This window comes from Coregonus lavaretus (genome assembly GCF_964263955.1).
Source record: "Coregonus lavaretus genome assembly, chromosome: 23".
Classification (NCBI taxonomy): Eukaryota; Metazoa; Chordata; class Actinopteri; order Salmoniformes; family Salmonidae; genus Coregonus; species Coregonus lavaretus.
The window spans coordinates 3,292,862-3,314,037 of record NC_140010.1 but is presented as its reverse complement, the minus strand read 5'-3'; the positions used below and the strand labels follow the sequence as shown (position 1 = coordinate 3,314,037).

At 47.1% G+C, this 21,176-nt stretch overlaps 1 protein-coding gene across 2 annotated transcripts in view; it reads left to right on the top strand.

Moving 5' to 3' along the window:
* LOC311099030 (1-phosphatidylinositol 4,5-bisphosphate phosphodiesterase delta-1-like) overlaps positions 1-21,176 on the top strand; it is a 59,897-nt gene that overhangs the window by 8,887 nt on the left and 29,834 nt on the right. For both annotated transcript variants that reach the window (XM_084139630.1, XM_084139629.1), the window contains exons 2-4: positions 2,598-2,756; positions 10,690-10,796; positions 11,354-11,475. In XM_084139630.1, the coding sequence (XP_083995756.1) occupies positions 2,600-2,756; positions 10,690-10,796; positions 11,354-11,475 (386 nt within the window). In that variant the 5' untranslated portion in view covers positions 2,598-2,599. The remainder of the gene's footprint in view (positions 1-2,597; positions 2,757-10,689; positions 10,797-11,353; positions 11,476-21,176) is intronic.

Genomic DNA, 21,176 nt, shown 5'->3' with positions numbered 1-21,176 from the left:
ACCCAACCCTCCCCTGTTCCCAATAAAAACCACCCAACCCTCCCCTGTTCCCAATAAAAACCACCCAACCCTCCCCTGTTCCCAATAAAAACCACCCAACCCTCACCTGTTCCCAATAAAAACCACCCAACCCTCCCCTGTTCCCAATAAAAACCACCCAACCCTCCCCTGTTCCCAATAAAAACCACCCAACCCTCCCCTGTTCCCAATAAAAACCACCCAACCCTCCCCTGTTCCCAATAAAAACCACCCAACCCTCCCCTGTTCACAATAAAAACCACCCAACCCTCCCCTGTTCCCAATAAAAACCACCCAACCCTCCCCTGTTCCCAATAAAAGCCACCCAACCCTCCCCTGTGGCCAATAAAAACCACCCAACCCTCCCCTGTGGCCAATAAAAACCACCCAACCCTCCCCTGTTCCCAATAAAAACCACCCAACCCTCCCCTGTTCCCAATAAAAGCCACCCAACCCTCCCCTGTTCCCAATAAAAACCACCCAACCCTCCCCTGTTCCCAATAAAAACCACCCAACCCTCCCCTGTTCCCAATAAAAGCCACCCAACCCTCCCCTGTTCCCAATAAAAACCACCCAACCCTCACCTGTTCCCAATAAAAACCACCCAACCCTCCCCTGTTCCCAATAAAAACCACCCAACCCTCCCCTGTTCCCAATAAAAACCACCCAACCCTCCCCTGTTCCCAATAAAAACCACCCAACCCTCCCCTGTTCCCAATAAAAACCACCCAACCCTCCCCTGTTCCCAATAAAAACCACCCAACCCTCCCCTGATCCCAATAAAAGCCACCCAACCCTCCCCTGTGGCCAATAAAAACCACCCAACCCTCCCCTGTTCCCAATAAAAACCACCCAACCCTCCCCTGTTCCCAATAAAAACCACCCAACCCTCCCCTGTTCCCAATAAAAACCACCCAACCCTCCCCTGTTCCCAATAAAAGCCACCCAACCCTCCCCTGTTCCCAATAAAAGCCACCCAACCCTCCCCTGTTCCCAATAAAAGCCACCCAACCCTCCCCTGTTCCCAATAAAAGCCACCCAACCCTCCCCTGTTCCCAATAAAAACCACCCAACCCTCCCCTGTTCCCAATAAAAGCCACCCAACCCTCCCCTGTTCCCAATAAAAGCCACCCAACCCTCCCCTGTTCCCAATAAAAGCCACCCAACCCTCCCTGTTCTCAATAAAAGCCACCCAACCCTCCCCTGTTCCCAATAAAAACCACCCAACCCTAACCTGTTCCCAATAAAAGCCACCCAACCCTCCCCTGTTCCCAATAAAAGCCACCCAACCCTCCCCTGTTCCCAATAAAAACCACCCAACCCTCACCTGTTCCCAATAAAAGCCACCCAACCCTCCCCTGTTCCCAATAAAAACCACCCAACCCTCACCTGTTCCCAATAAAAGCCACCCAACCCTCCCCTGTTCCCAATAAAAGCCACCCAACCCTCCCCTGTTCCCAATAAAAACCACCCAACCCTCACCTGTTCCCAATAAAAGCCACCCAACCCTCCCCTGTGGCCAATAAAAACCACCCAACCCTCCCCTGTGGCCAATAAAAACCATCCAACCCTCACCTGTTCCCAATAAAAACCACCCAACCCTCCCCTGTGCCCAATAAAAGCCACCCAACCCTCCCCTGTGGCCAATAAAAACCACCCAACCCTCACCTGTTCCCAATAAAAACCACCCAACCCTCCCCTGTTCCCAATAAAAACCACCCAACCCTCCCCTGTGGCCAATAAAAACCATCCAACCCTCACCTGTTCCCAATAAAAACCACCCAACCCTCCCCTGTGCCCAATAAAAGCCACCCAACCCTCCCCTGTTCCCAATAAAAACCACCAACCCTCCCCTGTTCCCAATAAAAGCCACCCAACCCTCCCCTGTTCCCAATAAAAACCACCCAACCCTCACCTGTTCCCAATAAAAACCACCCAACCCTCCCCTGTTCCCAATAAAAACCACCCAACCCTCCCCTGTGGCCAATAAAACCAACCAACCCTCACCTGTTCCCAATAAAAACCACCCAACCCTCCCCTGTGCCCAATAAAAGCCACCCAACCCTCCCCTGTTCCCAATAAAAACCCCTCAACCCTCCCCTGTTCCCAATAAAAACCACTCAACCCTCCCCTGTGCCCAATAATAAACCACACTACCCTTCCCTGTGGCCAATGAAAACCACCCAACCCTCCCCTGTGGCCAATAAAAACCACTCAACCCTCCCATGTGGCCAATAAAACCCACCAAACCCTCCCCTGTTCCCAATAAAAACCACCCAACCCTCCCCAAAACAAAAAAAATAAGTTTGACAACCCTTCCTTATTTTGGACCAACCCTCTCCCCCAGTAAATTTAGATCTGTCCCTTATAGGCTACATTATATATTTATTCATTGTTTATTGATCCAGCTAAGTCTCCCTCTTACAGTATCGCTTTATTGTCTTGATAGTCTGTATTTTATATCTATCCATCCTGAGGGAGATGCGAATCACCACTTCCTCCTTTAAAAATAATAACCTGCCTTTATTGCCTATAAAGTAGCTACTATCCTCCTGAGCCTCTGTCTCTCCCATCCTCAGGTATGGAGGGGGATGCAGACCTCCAGTTCTTGCTGGTGGGTGGAGACCTTCTGAAGGTGAAATCTTCCTCCTGGAAAAAGACCCGCTTCTACAAGCTACAGGAGGACTGCCAGACCATGTGGCACGAGTCCAAGAAGATCTTCAAGTCCACCCAGACCTGTGAGTGCTGTCTGTGCAAACCACCATGGTGCAATCCATCCACGCGTGTATGCCCATCCACCCCACCCGACCGTCTGTCTCTCTAGTGTTGGGGTGTGGTGGATAGGAGTTTGTTGGCTCTCTGTTCTGTTTTCACTCTTCTTCTATGGTGTCCAGTGGGAGATAGGGGTGTATTTAGGAGGTTAATTACATTTTTTACATTTTAGTCATTTAGCAGACGCTCTTATCCAGAGCGACTTACAGTTAGTGAATACATATTTTTTTATACTGGCCCCCCGTGGGAATCGAACCCACAACCCTGGCGTTGCAAACGCCATGCTCTATCAACTGAGCTACATCCCTGTAACACCTAATCTCAGGGGGAACACAGATTTTTTCCAAATCCACCCCTGCTTGTGAAAATGGGAGTCGTACTACGGCTAGAGGCAGAGATGGTCAATTAGTCGGTGCACCGGTGATGTAGTGCCACACCTGTGGCAGCCAGGTAGGTCCTTATCTTGCTGAACCCTGAGGCTGAGGTAGTTCTCAGGTAGTTCGCAGGAAGTCTATCTATTTGTAAATGGCCTCATCTACGACTGAGTTACTGTATCAGTAGAGCTGGGGGATTGACCAAGCCCATTCCACACACAGGCCCTGCAATTACCTTAAGGTGAAACCTATCTAGTCCTCTCAGATCTACAGGAGTGCCTAGGGTTAGGGTAGGGAATGTTTTAGAATTCAGCACCAGCACCAGTATCCTCTAACTCCAAAGGCACCAGTATCCTCTAACTCCAAAGGCACCAGTATCCTCTAACTCCAAAAGCACCAGTATCCTCTAACTCCAAAGGCACCAGTATCCTCTAACTCCAAAAGTACCAGTATCCTCTAACTCCAAAGGCACCAGTATCCTCTAACTCCAAAGGCACCAGTATCCTCTAACTCCAAAGGCACCAGTATCCTCTAACTCCAAAAGCACCAGTATCCTCTAACTCCAAAGGCACCAGTATCCTCTAACTCCAAAAGTACCAGTATCCTCTAACTCCAAAGGCACCAGTATCCTCTAACTCCAAAAGCACCAGTATCCTCTAACTCCAAAGGCACCAGTATCCTCTAACTCCAAAGGCACCAGTATCCTCTAACTCCAAAAGCACCAGTATCCTCTAACTCCAAAAGCACCAGTATCCTCTAACTCCAAAGGCACCAGTATCCTCTAACTCCAAAAGCACCAGTATCCTCTAACTCCAAAGGCACCAGTATCCTCTAACTCCAAAGGCACCAGTATCCTCTAACTCCAAAGGCACCAGTATCCTCTAACTCCAAAAGCACCAGTATCCTCTAACTCCAAAAGCACCAGTATCCTCTAACTCCAAAGGCACCAGTATCCTCTAACTCCAAAAGCACCAGTATCCTCTAACTCCAAAGGCACCAGTATCCTCTAACTCCAAAGGCACCAGTATCCTCTAACTCCAAAGGCACCAGTATCCTCTAACTCCAAAGGCACCAGTATCCTCTAACTCCAAAAGCACCAGTATCCTCTAACTCCAAAGGCACCAGTACCCTCTAACTCCAAAGACACCAGTATCCTCTAACTCCAAAAGCACCAGTATCCTCTAACTCCAAAGGCACCAGTATCCTCTAACTCCAAAAGCACCAGTATCCTCTAACTCCAAAAGCACCAGTATCCTCTAACTCCAAAGGCACCAGTATCCTCTAACTCCAAAGGCACCAGTATCCTCTAACTCCAAAGGCACCAGTATCCTCTAACTCCAAAGGCACCAGTATCCTCTAACTCCAAAGCTTTGCCCCCCCAGGCCAGGGTATAGTCAGAGTAGGAAGACTGGCCTGGCCAGGATATGGGCTTGGCATACATCTTGTTAATTGTGGGCGTGGTAGGGAGATTGAATAGATAGAATAGCCGTTGGTGGTTTGGGGAGATGTCAAATAAATACCTTTAAACTCAGTAGGTCTCTCAGATAAAAATCTTAAAATAACTATTATCTTTTTCTGTTATGGTAATCACTGCAATCTGTACAGGTATCTAATCTGACATTAATATAGATAAATGGAAAAGGTGGATAGTTTTTTATTTCTTTTATTTAGGCTGGTATAATTAAATACATATACAGTGGGGAGAACAAGTATTTGATACACTGATTTTGCAGGTTTTCCTACTTACAAAGCATGTAGAGGTCTGTAATTTTTATCATAGGTACACTTCAACTGTGAGAGACGGAATCTAAAACAAAAATCCAGAAAATCACATTGTATGATTTTTAAGTAATTAATTTGCATTTTATTGCATGACATAAGTATTTGATCACCTACCAACCAGTAAGAATTCCGGCTCTCACAGACCTGTTAGTTTTTCTTTAAGAAGCCCTCCTGTTCTCCACTCATTACCTGTATTAACTGCACCTGTTTGAACTCGTTACCTGTATAAAAGACACCTGTCCCCACACTCAATCAAACAGACTCCAACCTCTCCACAATGGCCAAGACCAGAGAGCTGTGTAAGGACATCAGGGATAAAATTGTAGCCCTGCACAAGGCTGGGATGGGCTACAAGACAATAGGCAAGCAGCTTGGTGAGAAGGCAACAACTGTTGGCGCAATTATTAGAAAATGGAAGAAGTTCAAGATGACGGTCAATCACCCTCGGTCTGGGGCTCCATGCAAGATCTCACCTCGTGGGGCATCAATGATCATGAGGAAGGTGAGGGATCAGCCCAGAACTACACGGCAGGACCTGGTCAATGACCTGAAGAGAGCTGGGACCACAGTCTCAAAGAAAACCATTAGTAACACACTACGCCGTCATGGATTAAAATCCTGCAGCGCACGCAAGGTCCCCCTGCTCAAGCCAGTGCATGTCCAGGCCCGTCTGAAGTTTGCCAGTGACCATCTGGATGATCCAGAGGAGGAATGGGAGAAGGTCATGTGGTCTGATGAGACCAAAATAGAGCTTTTTGGTCTAAACTCCACTCGCCGTGTTTGGAGGAAGAAGAAGGATGAATACAACCCCAAGAACACCATCCCAACCGTGAAGCATGGAGGTGGAAACATCATTCTTTGGGGATGCTTTTTTGCAAAGGGGACAGGACGACTACACCGTATTGAGGGGAGGATGGATGGGGCCATGTGTCGCAAGATCTTGGCCAACAACCTCCTTCCCTCAGTAAGAGCATTGAAGATGGGTCGTGGCTAGGTATTCCAGCATGACAACGACCCAAAACACACAGCCAGGGCAACTAAGGAGTGGCTCCGTAAGAAGCATCTCAAGGTCCTGGAGTGGCCTAGCCAGTCTCCAGACCTGAACCCAATAGAATATCTTTGGAGGGAGCTGAAAGTCCGTATTGCCGAGCGACAGCCCCGAAACCTGAAGGATCTGGAGAAGGTCTGTATGGAAGAGTGGGCCAAAATCCCTGCTGCAGTGTGTGCAAACCTGGTCAAGACCTACAGGAAACGTATGATCTCTGTAATTGCAAACAAAGGTTTCTGTACCAAATATTAAGTTCTGCTTTTCTGATGTATCAAATACTTATGCCATGCAATAAAATGCAAATTAATAACTTAAAAATCATACAATGTGATTTTCTGGATTTTTGTTTTAGATTCCGTCTCTCACAGTTGAAGTGTACCTATGATAAACATTACAGACCTCTACATGCTTTGTAAGTAGGAAAACCTGCAAAATCGGCAGTGTATCAAATACTTTTTCTCCTCACTGTATGTATGTACTTGACATGATTTGATATTTCATTCAGCTTCATGATGTCACCTTTTTATGGGTTAAATCTTTAGGTTCACAGACCATAAAAGTGTGTCAACACAGAGAGAGAGTTTGATAATAACCATGGTGATAGGAGTTTATGGCTTTCTTAATCTCTCTTAGCCCTGACAGGTCTCTGAGTCAGAGAGAAATTAGTGCTTTCATTGGATAAGCTGTTTTTTTTTCACAAAAAGGAGTTAAAGAAAGAATTTGAAGGAATGGGTTTCAGCTGAGCATTTTGTTCGTAGTTTTTAACAAGGGGTTTCAAGGGTCTAAATATTTTTTTCCATACATGTATGGGTCTTTAAGTGAGTCTTTATTTTATTTTATTTATTTTATTTGATCTTTTATATACATTTGAAATTAGGTGTTGTTTTTGTTTTTGTCAATTCTGTCATCTTGAGTGGAAATTTCCAGAGCTGATTTTTGAGTATTTATAGTCTATTATATTTTATGACACAAAGCAAAGTTCACTTGAATGCAGAACATGCACAGAAGACTAACTGAACAAAAGCCTCAGCCAATTTAGTATCCAAAGTACACAAAAAAACATCCCCGAGTAGTAGTCATTTATGCAGGACTGGAATAATCTAGTTCCTGGTTCTAGGGAACGCCAAACCTTAACTGTCTTTTGCACGTTTCCTACAGTGGGGAAAAAAAGTATTTAGTCAGCCACCGATTGTGCAAGTTCTCCCACTTACAAAGATGAGAGAGGCCTGTAATTTTCATCATAGGTACACGTCAACTATGACAGACATATTGAGGGGAAAAAATCCAGAAAATCACATTGTAGGATTTTTTATGAATTTATTTGCAAATTATGGTGGAAAATAAGTATTTGGTCACCTACAAACAAGCAAGATTTCTGGCTCTCACAGACCTGTAACTTCTTCTTTAAGAGGCTCCTCTGTCCTCCACTCGTTACCTGTATTAATGGCACCTGTTTGAACTTGTTATCAGTATAAAAGACACCTGTCCACAACCTCAAACAGTCACACTCCAAACTCCACTATGGCCAAGACCAAAGAGCTGTCAAAGGACACCAGAAACAAAATTGTAGACTTGCACCAGGCTGGGAAGACTGAATCTGCAATAGGTAAGCAGCTTGGTTTGAAGAAATCAACTGTGGGAGCAATTATTAGGAAATGGAAGACATACAAGACCACTGATAATCTCCCTTGATCTGGGGCTCCACGCAAGATCTCACTCCGTGGGGTCAAAATGATCACAAGAACGGTGAGCAAAAATCCCAGAACCACACGGGGGACCTAGTGAATGACCTGCAGAGAGCTGGGAACAAAGTAACAAAGCCTACCATCAGTAACACACTACCCCGCCAGGGACTCAAATCCTGCAGTGCCAGACGTGTCCCCCTGCTTAAGCCAGTACATGTCCAGGCCCGTCTGAAGTTTGCTAGAGTGCATTTGGATGATCCAGAAGAGGATTGGGAGAATGTCATATGGTCAGATGAAACCAAAATAGAACTTTTTGGTAAAAACTCAACTCGTCGTGTTTGGAGGACAAAGAATGCTGAGTTGCATCCAAAGAACACCATACCTACTGTGAAGTATGGGGGTGGAAACATCATGCTTTGGGGCTGTTTTTCTGCAAAGGGACCAGGACGACTGATCCGTGTAAAGGAAAGAATGAATGGGGCCATGTATCGTGAGATTTTGAGTGAAAACCTCCTTCCATCAGCAAGGGCATTGAAGATGAAACGTGGCTGGGTCTTTCAGCATGACAATGATCCCAAACACACCGCCCGGGCAACGAAGGAGTGGCTTCGTAAGAAGCATTTCAAGGTCCTGGAGTGGCCTAGCCAGTCTCCAGATCTCAACCCCATAGAAAATCTTTGGAGGGAGTTGAAAGTCCATGTTGCCCGGCGACAGCCCCAAAACATCACTGCTCTAGAGGAGATCTGCATGGAGGAATGGGCCAAAATACCAGCAACAGTGTGTGAAAACCTTGTGAAGACTTACAGAAAACGTTTGACCTGTGTCATTGCCAACAAAGGGTATATAACAAAGTATTGAGAAACTTTTGTTATTGACCAAATACTTATTTTCCACCATAATTTGCAAATATATTCATTAAAAATCCTACAATGTGATTTTCTGGATTTCTTTTTCTCATTTTGTCTGTCATAGTTGACGTGTACCTATGATGAAAATTACAGGCCTCTCTCATCTTTTTAAGTGGGAGAACTTGCACAATTGGTGGCTGACTAAATACTTGTTTTCCCCACTGTATGTGGTTTCCTGTTTATCCAAATTATCTCTTGTTTATCATTATTTTTCTCTGTTTGTGCTTTAATAATAATAATACATGGGATTTATAGAGTGCTTTTCAAGGACCCAAAGTTAAAAAAAAAAAATGAATAAAGAGAGGGGTGGCTCAAGAAAGGGAAAGCGTGTGATGTATCAGTGTATGGGGAGGGTAGGGTTGGGATTAGGATACAAACCCGGTTTAGGGTAAGGGGCGGGATTGGGGTTAGGATACAAACCCGGTTTAGGGTAAGAGGTAGGGTAAGGGTTTATGTTAAGTGGTGCTCAGTACGGTGGAGCGAGGAGTGTCACACACAGACACGCAAAGCAATACAGCAAAGACACTCCTCTCCACCCCCTGGACTGAAAGATGAGGGAGGGAGTTCCAGAGCCTAGGAGCAACCCTGGAGAAAGTCCTGTCACCGAAGCGCTGGAGCTTGGACCTGGGGATGACAAGGTGGCCTGCTGTGGTGGGGGGGGGGGGGTAAGGTGGTGAAAGGCTTTGTAGGTCAGAAGGAGGATCTTGTAATCAATGCGTTGGGGCAATTTCACGGTAAAGTGTACACCTGTTGTATTCGGCGCATGTGACAAATACAACTTGATTTGATGGGGGGGGGGGGGGGGGGTTATGCGCTGCCTGGACTTATTGAGGGTGAGGAGTCGGGCTTTGATATTCAACACTGGTTCTTTGGTATTCAACACTGGTTCTTTGGAATTCAACACTGGTTCTTTGGTATTCAACACTGGTTCTTTGGTATTCAACACTGGTGCTTTGGTATTCAACACTGGTGCTTTGGTATTCAACACTGGTTCTTTGGTATTCAACACTGGTGCTTTGGTATTCAACACTGGTGCTTTGGTATTCAACACTGGTGCTTTGGTATTCAACACTGGTGCTTTGGTATTCAACACTGGTGCTTTGGTATTCAACACTGGTGCTTTGGTATTCAACACTGGTGCTTTGGTATTCAACACTGGTGCTTTGGTATTCAACACTGGTTCTTTGGTATTCAACACTGGTGCTTTGGTATTCAACACTGGTTCTTTGGTATTCAACACTGGTGCTTTGGTATTCAACACTGGTTCTTTGGTATTCAACACTGGTTCTTTGGTATTCAACACTGGTGCTTTGGTATTCAACACTGGTTCTTTGGTATTCAAGCATCAGTTGTCAGAGCACCTTACCGATCACTGCACCTGTACACAGCCCATCTGAAATTAGCCCGCCCAACTACCTCATCCCTATATTGTTATTTATTTTGCTCATTTGTACCCCAGTATCTCTATTTGCACATCATCTCTTGCACATCTATCATTCCAGTGTTAATACTAATTGTAATTATTTTGCACTATAGCCTATTTTATTGCCTTACCTCCATAACTTGCTAAATTTGCACACACTGTATATATATGTATTTCTGTTGTATTTTTGACTTTGTTTTGTTTTACCCCATATGTAACTCTGTGTTGTTGTTTTTATCGCACTGCTTTGCTTTATCTTGGCCAGGTCGCAGTTGTAAATGAGAACTTGTTCTCAACTGGTTTACCTGGTTAAATAAAGGTGAAAAAAATAAAATAAAAAAAATAAAAAATAAACAATATAGTCTGAGTGATCCTGTTGTAGACAATAACCTCCCCTCCCCTCCCCTCCTCTCCTCTCCTCTCCTCTCCTCTCCTCTCCTCTCCTCTCCTCTCCTCTCCTCTCCTCTCCTCTCCTCTCCTCCTCTCCCCTCCCCTCCCCTCCTCTCCTCTCCTCTCCCCTCCCCTCCCCTCTCCTCCCCTCCTCTCCCCTCCCCTCCCCTCCCCTCCCCTCCCCTCCCCTCCCCTCCTCTCCCCTCCCCTCTCCTCCCCTCCTCTCCTCTCCCCTCTCCTCCCCTCCTCTCCCCTCCTCTCCCCTCCCCTCCCCTCCTCTCTTCTACAGTCTCCATTGAGGACATCTCGGCGGTGCGTGCTGGCCGTCAATCGGATGGTCTGAGGAAGAACACAGAGGAGCCGGTGGAGGGGAGATGTTTCTCCATAATCTTCAAGGTTCTTTTAAATATTTTTTAACAACTCAATTTGCAGTATATTCAATGGAATTTCAGTCAGGCTTTATTTCGTGGTACAGTATTACAGAGATGGCAGTGGTTGGAGTTCAAGCAGAGATGGCAGTGGTTGGAGGTCAGACAGAGATTAGGTACAGCATAATCTCTCGTGGACAGACGCACGTAACATAGGGTGATATCGAAGCGTCTGTCAACAGACTGTGGGATGCGACGACTAACGAGGAACTTTGTTCCGGTGCGCAGATTTGTTTAGTCACTAATCATTTGGACAAATCACGATTTCGCAGGTGTTAGCATCTTTCGACTGTAAGAAGGGGAGGGGACATTTGGCCATGCTTTGGCTGAGAGTTTCTGTTTAGGGGGGTGGAGAGTTCTCTTGTCTCGTTAATATCTTTACTAAGAGTAAACCCCAGAACCTAATGGATCATCTGACACATTTACACAAGATTATAGTGCTGGGTTTCTGAGATTAGGTACAGCATTGCATTTACATGATCACATTTACATCACAGTTGCATTTGCCCCTCCATTATCTTTAAGGGCAGAAGAAAGAATGTGGACCTGATGGCCAGCTCTGAGGAGGAGGCTAAGCAGTGGGTCGCCAGTCTGGAGAAGATCATGTCCAACATGGCGAACGTCAACCGTCGGCAGAAGACCGAGCAGTATCCTTCTCACAGATATAGAGTCAGAACCACAGAAACAGAATCTATAGAAAGGGCTTGGAACCTCTAACTCTGGCAATTGGACTCATGAGTACAATGGCTGCCAGTCCACCCGTTATGCGATCATTGACTTGAATGGGGAGGTCCGTTCTATAGATTCCATTTCCATGGTCATAACAGCCTAGTTGTGATTAGGGTACTATTTCTCAAAGTATACTTTAGTTACTAACCATTTGTTTTTGAGAAACCTGTATTCATTTGAAATTACTGAATCGATATTGTAGTGGGCAGTAATATTTGATTGTGAATATTCAGTATATTATATATACATAACATGTGACTCGTAATAAGGCTAAGGTTGTACAGGTTAGTCGAAGTAATTTGTACATGTAGGTAGGGGTAAAGTGACTATGCATAGATAATAAACATCGAGTAGCAGCAGTGTAAAAACATAAGAGGGCGGGGTCAATGTAAATAGTCCGGGTGGCCATTTGATTAATTGTTCAGCAGTCTTATAGCTTGGGGTAGAAGCTGTTAAGGAGCCTTTTGGACCTAGACTTGGCGCTCCGGTACCGCTTGCCGCGCGGTAGCAGAGAGAACAGTCTATGACTTGGGTGACTGGAGTCTTTGACAATGTTTTGGGCCTTCCTCTGACACCGCCTAGTGTATAGGTCCTGGATGGCAGGAAGCTTGGCCCCAGTGATGTATTAGGCCGTACGCACTACCCTCTGTAGCGCCTTACGGTCGGATGCTGAGCAGTTGCCATACCAGGCGGTGATGCAACCGGTCAGGATGCTCTCGATGGTGCAGCTGTAGAAGTTTTTGAGGATCTGGGGACCTATGCCAAATATTTTCAGTCTCCTGAGGGGGAATAGGCTTTGTCGTGCCCTCTTCACGACTGTCTTGGTGTGTTTGGACCATGATAGTTCGTTGGTGATGTGGACACCAAGGAACTTGAAACTCTCGACCCGCTCCACTACAGCCCCGTCGATGTTAACGGGGGCCTGTTCAGCCCTTCTTTTCCTGTAGTCCACGATCATCTCCTTTGTCTTGCTCACATTGAGGGAGAGGTTGTTCTCCAGGCACCACACTGCCAGGTCTCTGACCTCCTCCCTATAGGCTGTCTCATCGTTGTCGGTGATCAGGCGTACTACCACTGTTGTGTCATCAGCAAACTTAATGATGGTGTTGGAGTCGTGTTTGGCCATGCAATCGTGGGTGAACAGGGAGTACAGGAGGGGACTAAACACGCATCCCTGAGGGGCCCCAGTGTTGAGGATCAGCGTGGCAGATATGTTGTTACTAGGGGTGTAACGATCCATCTACTACATCGATGTATCGATTTATATTCCTATGATCCAACTACATCGATCTGTGCTCGGCGAGTTGGCCTTTTGGACAACATATATCGATCTAACATCGTTTTAAAATGTAATAAATCGATTGTATCGATACTAGGAAATAACCCATTGGATTTAAGCACGTCAGACTTTATATGCAGGGGTGCACATAACTGGTACGCAGATACGCAAGTGCGACAAAAATCAGGAATGCGTAATGCCACTTGTGTTACTACGCGCCTTTGCGTACTTGACCGATCTTCTCATCTAACCTTACACATGACATGTTGCTTGTCAACTACTGTCAGGGATGTCCAAAAAGCAACAGACATTAAGCAGCTTCTTTGGCGTTTCGCCACCTACAAAGAAACGCCAACTGGAGCCAGAGCCGAAGAAAATACTTTTTTCGGAAAAGTGGCTCCAAGATGTGCAGTGGCTTGAAGCTAACGATGAGCGCACTGAAATGTGGTGCAAGATTTGCCGCTCAAATCCACATCTAGCAGACAAAACAGGTGCATTTTATAAAGGCTCAAAGAATTTCAACCATCCTTTATTTGACAAACATGAAAAGAGCAAGGAGCACACGAATGTGGCGCAAGCCATTGCTAAAAGCTAGCCGAGAATAAATGTCCAGTCGCCCACTTGCCAGATGGCGAGACAAGCTGAATGAAGAACAGCGGCAAGCTCTGTTTAATATTTTTCTCTTTCCATAAAGCTAAACACGCACGTCCCATGTCTTCCTATTCTGAGGATGTTCCTTTACTGAAGCGGCTAGGAGTAAATGTCGGAGGTGCATATCATTCACGTGAAGGGGGCACACGGATCATGCAGAGCATCGCTCACACCATCAGCGGGGAGTTACGAGCCAAGTTGCAGTCTGCTGAATTTTGGGGGCTGCTTTTTGATGGATCTGAGGACATCACAAAAACTGAGCAGGAAATAGTTTACATTGTGTCTGTGTCCAGCAACGGAGAGTTTACTTCGGACTTTATTGGACTGATTGAATTGGGTGCTGACCGAACCGCACAGGCCATAACAGACGGACTTGTGAGACTTTTCCAGGACACAGGCTTGGATGACTGGAAAACAAAGTTGGTCGCTGTGTGCACAGACGGGGCTGCTGTCAACGTAGGTATCTACAACGGCGTTGTGCCAAAACTCCGGCAACATGCTGCGGGTGGAGACTCCCTTGTGCACATTCTGTGCACCGCACACACACTGGAGAATTGCGCGAAATCAGCTGATCGCAACGTTCCTTACTGTGAGACATTTCATCGCTCTGTGGTCAAGCTGCTGCAGTTTTATTTACAAAAAGGTGGAGCAAAAAAAACTGCTGCACTGAATAAAGCTATGTGAAGAAAATGGGATCTCCTTTGTGGAACTGGGTAAGTTTCATAATACCAGATGGTCTACATGGAGGCATGAAACACTGTTAAAAATATCAAGACTATTGCCAGCCATTAAAATGCAACTGGTTACGAGTGATAAGTGACTTGCAGCATATCTGCACAGAGCGTTTTCAGTGCTTTCTGTCAAACATGCTTGACATTTGCAACATTTTGAAGACCACATCCATTAGGTTTCAGAAGGAAAAGCTGACCATTGGAGAATGTAAGGATGAACTCATGGTGGCCATTGGACAGTTCACACTTCTGCTTGATGGTGAAAGCCACAGGGCACACACTGTTTCCAATGCTGATGCTGACAGAGACAAGACACACTTACTCAGGGGGTTAATTGAAGAGTTTGAAATCAGATATGACTCCCTCAAGTCATGTGATCATTTCTTAGTATTTGATCCTTCAACATGGCCTCAGGAAATGCAAGACCTCCACAGTTTTGGAAACACAACAGTTTGCAGCATTCTCAAGAAATATGAGGCCACCTTGCAACTTGACAAAGATACCACTGTGACAGAATGGATGTGCTTAAAGCAGGCAGGAAAACGCCTGGGAGCCTCTTCTGTGTATGACTTGGTCCAAATAGTAAGTATAAGTAACCCAGATGCTTATTCCAACATCAACAATGTGGTTAAGCTGTCTCTTACACTGCCTTTAAGCAGTGCAGCTTGTGAGAGGGGATTCTCACATCTCAACATAATAAAAACCAAGTACAGATCTTGTCTGTCACATGCTCGTCTCTCAGCCCTGATGCACATTCACCTGTCAAAGCAGACCACAGAGACATTTGACCCAAAGCTTGCTGTTGATCTGTGGATGGAGACAGCTAATCGGAGGCTCAACCAAGGACAGGGAGGTGTATCTGCAGCATCTTCATCTACCATGCAGGAAGCTGAAGCAGAGGACAGTGGGGGGCGACACTGAAGAGGACAGTGAGGAAGACTGTACTTATTAAGACCACGCTACATATGGGGTGAGTACCAGACACCATCTGCTGGTACTCACCTGAGTAACTCACTGAAAAAGGTATGTGCACCCCTGTTTATATGGATGTTTTTTCTTAGCACTTTTAATGATAAAGGCTTTAAACATTACTCGATTCAGTCTGCCTATCCGTGACGTCATCGCGCCAGCAGCAGCGCAAAGGCACCAAGACAACAAAACATAGCATGGCGGACGACAGAGGAGAAGGCGACGAGCGAGAAATTATCAAGCCACCATTGCGGTCCTTACAAGAAACAGGAATCTAGGAAACTTCACCTGCACTGTCCAGTATCCAGGTATTTATTTCAGTCACACTGGTTGAATTTTTGGCTAAAAGGTTACTGAATCGATTTCAAGTCACTGAATCGTTTCGGATCGTATCGTTCTAAATGAACCAATATCGTCCTTGAATCGTATCGACAACCACGAATCGTGATACAAATCGAATCGTTGTTAAAATGAATCGTTACACCCCTAGTTGTTACCTACCCTTACCACCTGGGGGCGGCCCGTCAGGAAGTCCAGGATCCAGTTGCAGAGGGAGGTGTTTAGTCCCAGGGTCCTTAGCTTAGTGATGAGCTTTGTGGGCACTATGGTGTTGAACGCTGAGCTGTAGTCAATGAACAGCATTCTCACATAGGTGTTCCTTTTGTCCAGGTGGGAAAGGGCAGTGTGGAGTGTGATTGAGTTTGCGTCATCTGTGGGGCAGTATGCGAATTGGAGTGGGTCTAGGGTTTCTGGTATGATGTTGTTGACGTGAGCCATGACCAGCATTTCAAAGCACTTCATGTCTACCGAGTGCTACGGGGCGGTATTCATTTAGGCAGGTTACCTTCACTTCCTTGGACACAGGGACTATGGTGGTCTGCTTGAAACGTGGGTATTACAGACTCGGTCAGGGAGGGGTTGAAAATGTCATTGAAGACACTTGCCAGTTGGTCTGCGCATGCTCTGAGTACACGCCCTGGTAATCCGTCTGTCCCCGCGGCCTTGTGAATGTTGACCTGTTTAAAGGTCTTACTCACATCAGCTACGGAGAGCGTGATCACACAGTCATCCGGAACAGCTGGGGCTCTCATGCATGCTTCAGTGTTGCTTGCCTCGAAGCGAGCATAGAAGGCATTTAGCTCGTCTGGTAGGCTCGCATCACTGGGCAGCTTGCGGCTGTGCTTCCCTTTGTAGTCCGTAATAGTTTGCAAGCCCTACCACATCCGACGAGCATCAGAGCCGGTGTAGTAGTCAATCTTAGTCCTGTATTGACGCTTTTTCTGTTTGATGGTTTGTCTGAGGGCATAGCGGGATTTCTTAGAAGCATCCAGATTAGTGTCCCGCTCCTTGAAAGCGGAAGCTCTAGCCTTTAGCTCGGTGCTGATGTTGCCTGTAATCCACATCATCGATGCACATATTGATGAAGCCGGTGATTGAGGTGGTATACTCCTCAATGCCATTGGATGAATCCGGGAACATATTCCAGTCTGTACTAGAAAAACAGTCCTGTAACGTAGCATCCGCTTCATCTGACCACTTCCATATTGAACGAGTCACTGGTGCTTCCTGCTTTAGTTTTTGCTTGTAAGCAGGAATCAGGAGGATAGAATTATGGTCAGATTTGCCAAATAGATGGCGAGGGAGAGCTTTGTATGCGTCTCTGTGTGTGGAGTAAAGGTGGTCTAGAGTTTTTTTTCCCTCTGGTTGCACATGTGACATGCTGGTAGAAATGAGGTAAAACGGATGTAAGTTTGCCTGCATTAAAGTCCCCGCTTCTGGATGAGCGTTTTCTTGTTTGCTTATGGCCTTATACAGCTCGTTGAGTGTGGTCTTAGTGCCAACATCGGTTTGTGGTGGTAAATAGACGGCTACGAATAATATAGATGAAAACACTCTTGGTAGATAGTGTGCTCTACAGCTTATCATGAGGTACTCTACCTCAGGCGAGCAATACCTCAAGACTTCGTTAATATTAGACATCGGGCACCAGCTGTTATTGACAAATAGACACACACCCCCGCCCCTCGTCTGACCAGATGTAGCTGCTCTGTCCTGCCGATGCACAGAAAACCCAGCCAGCTCTATATTATCCATGTCGTCCTTCAGCCACGACTCAGTGAAACATAAGATATTACAGTTTTTAATGTGCCGTTGGTAGGATAGTCTCGATCGTAGATCATCGAGTTTGTTTTCCAGTGATTGCACGTTGGCCAATAGAACCGATGGTAATGGCGATTTACTCACTCGCCTACGAATCCTAACAAGGCACTATGGTACAGCAATTACCATCGGTTCTATTGGCCAACGTGCAATCACTGGAAAACAAACTCGATGATATATGTATTTAATTACTTTGTAAAATGAATGGATTCACATACAAGGCATAAAACGTACGTTATAAAGCATTAACAAGCATTACAAGGCATTATTCTAAGCATGGTCAGAGAGAGAGAGAGAGAGAGAGAGAGAGAGAGAGAAAGAGAAAGAGAAAGAGAAAGTGAGAGGAAGAGAGAGAAAGAGAGAGAGAGTGAAAGAGAGAGAAAGAAAGAAAGAGAGAGAGAAAGAGAGAGAGAGAGAGTGAGTATCTCACCACAGCAGGTCAGGAACAAATAAGAAAAGAAAAATGAATCTTAGACCCTTTTATAAGCATCTGAGTTGTTGACCAATAGTATTACTGTAAAGTTAACCACCAATCAGATATCAGACCTATATGATGTAACCTCTGCTTCTCAGAGTTGAGACAATGGGGGTTGGCAAGACAACACAGAGAATGGTGAATTCCTAAGACAGCACAGAGAATGCTGAATTCCTAAGACAGCACAGAGAATGCTGAATTCCTAAGACAACACAGAGAATGCTGAATTCCTAAGACAGCACAGAGAATGCTGAATTCCTAAGACAGCACAGAGAATGCTGAATTCCTAAGAAAACAGAGGAGATTATAGTATACAGTAGATAAGAGTCCCTTCGGGTGTTGCCCTACAATATGACAAGGAACCCTCTTGTAGAAATACTGGCTGAGCAGGCTTTTGCTCTAGCCCTACACAAACACGTAATTAAACTAGTGTGGCTGGAACAAAACTGTTATGTGAATTATTTAACAAACTATTTCAGTTTCTCTGTGCGTCTCCCAAAAGGTTGTAAGTCTTTTGGGATTTAAGTAACGGCCAGAGTCCCGGTCTGCATAGTCTGAGATATTTATTCATTGAGAATTCTGCCATCACAATTTCAGAGTCCATCTTTTATACTCATACGTCATACAAAAAAATCCCTCCCCTCTGTAGGCGGGCTGTAGTTTTCCACTCTAAAACTGCTCTACTGACCATCAGTTCACACACACACACACATATTGTCACGGTTTCGGCCGAGGCTGCCTCTCTTCCTTGCTCGGGCAGGCTTCGGCATTCGTCGTCTCCGGAATACTAGCTGCCACCGTTGCATGTTTCTATGTTCGTTTGCTTTTGTCTGATTGTTGTTACACCTGTGTCCGCCCTGATCTCCTGCCTTTCCGGGAAGGCGTTGGAATGGGCCAACGCAGAGTGGAGGAGAATCGACGCGAACACCATCACCGTGTTTGACCATCCCCCGGAGGGGAAAGCGGCGGGGGAGCGTCTGGTCTGCCTCCGGCAGGGGAAGAGGAGTGCCCAGGAGTTTGCCTTGGAATTCCGTACTCTAGCGGCGGATGCAGGGTGGAATGAGCGGGCTCTCATCGATCACTACCGATGTAGTCTACGCGAGGACGTCCGTAGGGAGCTGGCCTGTAGGGACACCAGCCTCTCGTTCGACCAGTTGGTCGACATGTCCATCAGGCTGGATACCCTGCTAGCTACCCGCGGACGTCCCGAGGGGGGTCCGTCCATTTCACCCTCCAGCGCCTCCGAGCCGTGCCCCATGGAGCTCGGGGGCGCTGGCGCTAGAGAGAGGAGGGGTCGGCTTACGAGGGGGTCCATCTCCTGCACCAACTGTGGTCGGGGAGGACACACCGCGGCTAGGTGCTGGGGATGGCCTCCTAGGGGAGAGGACGACAGGTCCCGCACTGGGGAGTCCTTCCAGGTGAGTAGGCGCCCCACTCACCCAGAGCTCTCTGTTGCACATTTCTGTATACCTGTGCGTTTTCCACAGGTAGCACCTCATTCCCAGCATAAGGCGCTGGTAGATTCAGGCGCGGCTGGGAATTTTGTTGATAAGAAGTTTTGCTTAGCCTTAGGGATTCCCCTTCTCCCTGTTGACGTTCCCTTCCCCGTTCATGCCCTAGATAGCCGTCCGTTGGGTGCGGGCTTGATCAGGGAGGTCACTGCGCCACTTAGGATGTGTGCGCAGGGGGGTCATCAGGAGATGATCCAGCTATTTCTGATCGACTCGCCTGCGTATCCGGTGGTGCTGGGCATGCCCTGGTTGAGTACCCATAACCCATCTATTTCGTGGCAGGAGAGGGCTCTGATGGAGTGGTCTGCCCAGTGTGTGGGTCGATGTTTAGGTGTTTCCGTAGGGGCTACCTCGGTGGAGAGTCCAAACCAGGTGCCCGCATTGCACGTTCCCCCTGAGTATGGGGATTTGGCTATTGTGTTCAGTAAGTCGAGGGCGACGCAGTTGCCTCCCCATAGGCAGGGAGATTGTGCGATAGACATCCAGGCAGGAGCTGCGCTCCCACGGAGCCATGTGTATCCTCTGTCTCAGGAGGAGAAGAGAGCTATGGAGACGTACATAGACGAATCTCTGAGACAAGGATACATACGGTCCTCCACTTCCCCTGCGTCCTCGAGTTTCTTTTTTGTGAAGAAAAAGGATGGAGGATTACGCCCGTGCATTGATTACCGTGGTCTCAATCAGATCACGGTGAAGTACAGTTATCCACTCCCGCTGATTGCGACCATGACGGAGTCATTGCACGGGGCGCGTTTCTTCACTAAATTAGATCTCAGGAGCGCGTACAACTTGGTGCGCATTAGGGGGGGCGATGAATGGAAGACAGCCTTTAGTACCACCTCGGGCCATTACGAGTATCTTGTCATGCCATACGGGTTGATGAACGCTCCTTCAGTTTTCCAATCCTTCGTGGATGAGATCTTCAGGGACATGCAGGGGCAGGGGGTGGTCGTGTACATCGATGACATTCTCGTGTACTCGCCTACCCGAGTCGAGCATGTGGCCCTGGTGCGCCGAGTGTTGCGGAGACTGTTGGAGCACGACCTGTATGTCAAGGCAGAGAAGTGTCTGTTCTTCCAGGAGTCGGTCTCCTTTTTGGGTTATCAGTTGTCTGCGTCAGGGGTGAAGATGGAGGTAGACCGGGTGTCAGCCGTGCATAATTGGCAAACGCCAACCACTGTGAAGGAGGTGCAGCAGTTTTTGGGGTTTGCGAATTATTACCGGAGGTTTATCCGGGGTTTTGGACAGGTGGCAGCTCCCATAACGTCTCTTTTGAAGGGGGGTCCGGTGCGTCTGCAGTGGTCAGCCGAGGCGGACAGGGCGTTTGGGAGGCTGAAGGACCTGTTTACCTCGGCTCCGGTGCTGGCGCATCCGGATCCCTCTTTGCCATTTCAGGTAGAGGTGGACGCGTCAGAGGCCGGTATAGGAGCCGTGCTGTCGCAACGGTCCGGCGCGCCACCTAAACTCCGCCCCTGTGCTTTTTATTCCAAGAAGCTCAGTCCGGCGGAGCGAAACTATGACGTGGGGGACAGGGAGCTGTTAGCCGTGGTACAGGCCCTAAAGGTGTGGAGGCACTGGCTTGAGGGGGCTCAACACCCTTTCCTCATTTTGACGGACCACCGTAACCTGGAGTACATCCGGGCAGCGAGGAGGCTGAACCCTCGCCAGGCGAGGTGGAATATGTTTTTGACCCGGTTCACATTTAAGATCACGTACATTCCTGAGTCACAGAACGGTAAGGCAGACGCACTGTCTCGGCGGTATGACACGGAGGAGAGGTCCGTGGAGCCCACTCCCATACTGCCGGAGTCGTGTCTGGTGGCACCGGTAGTGTGGGAGGTCG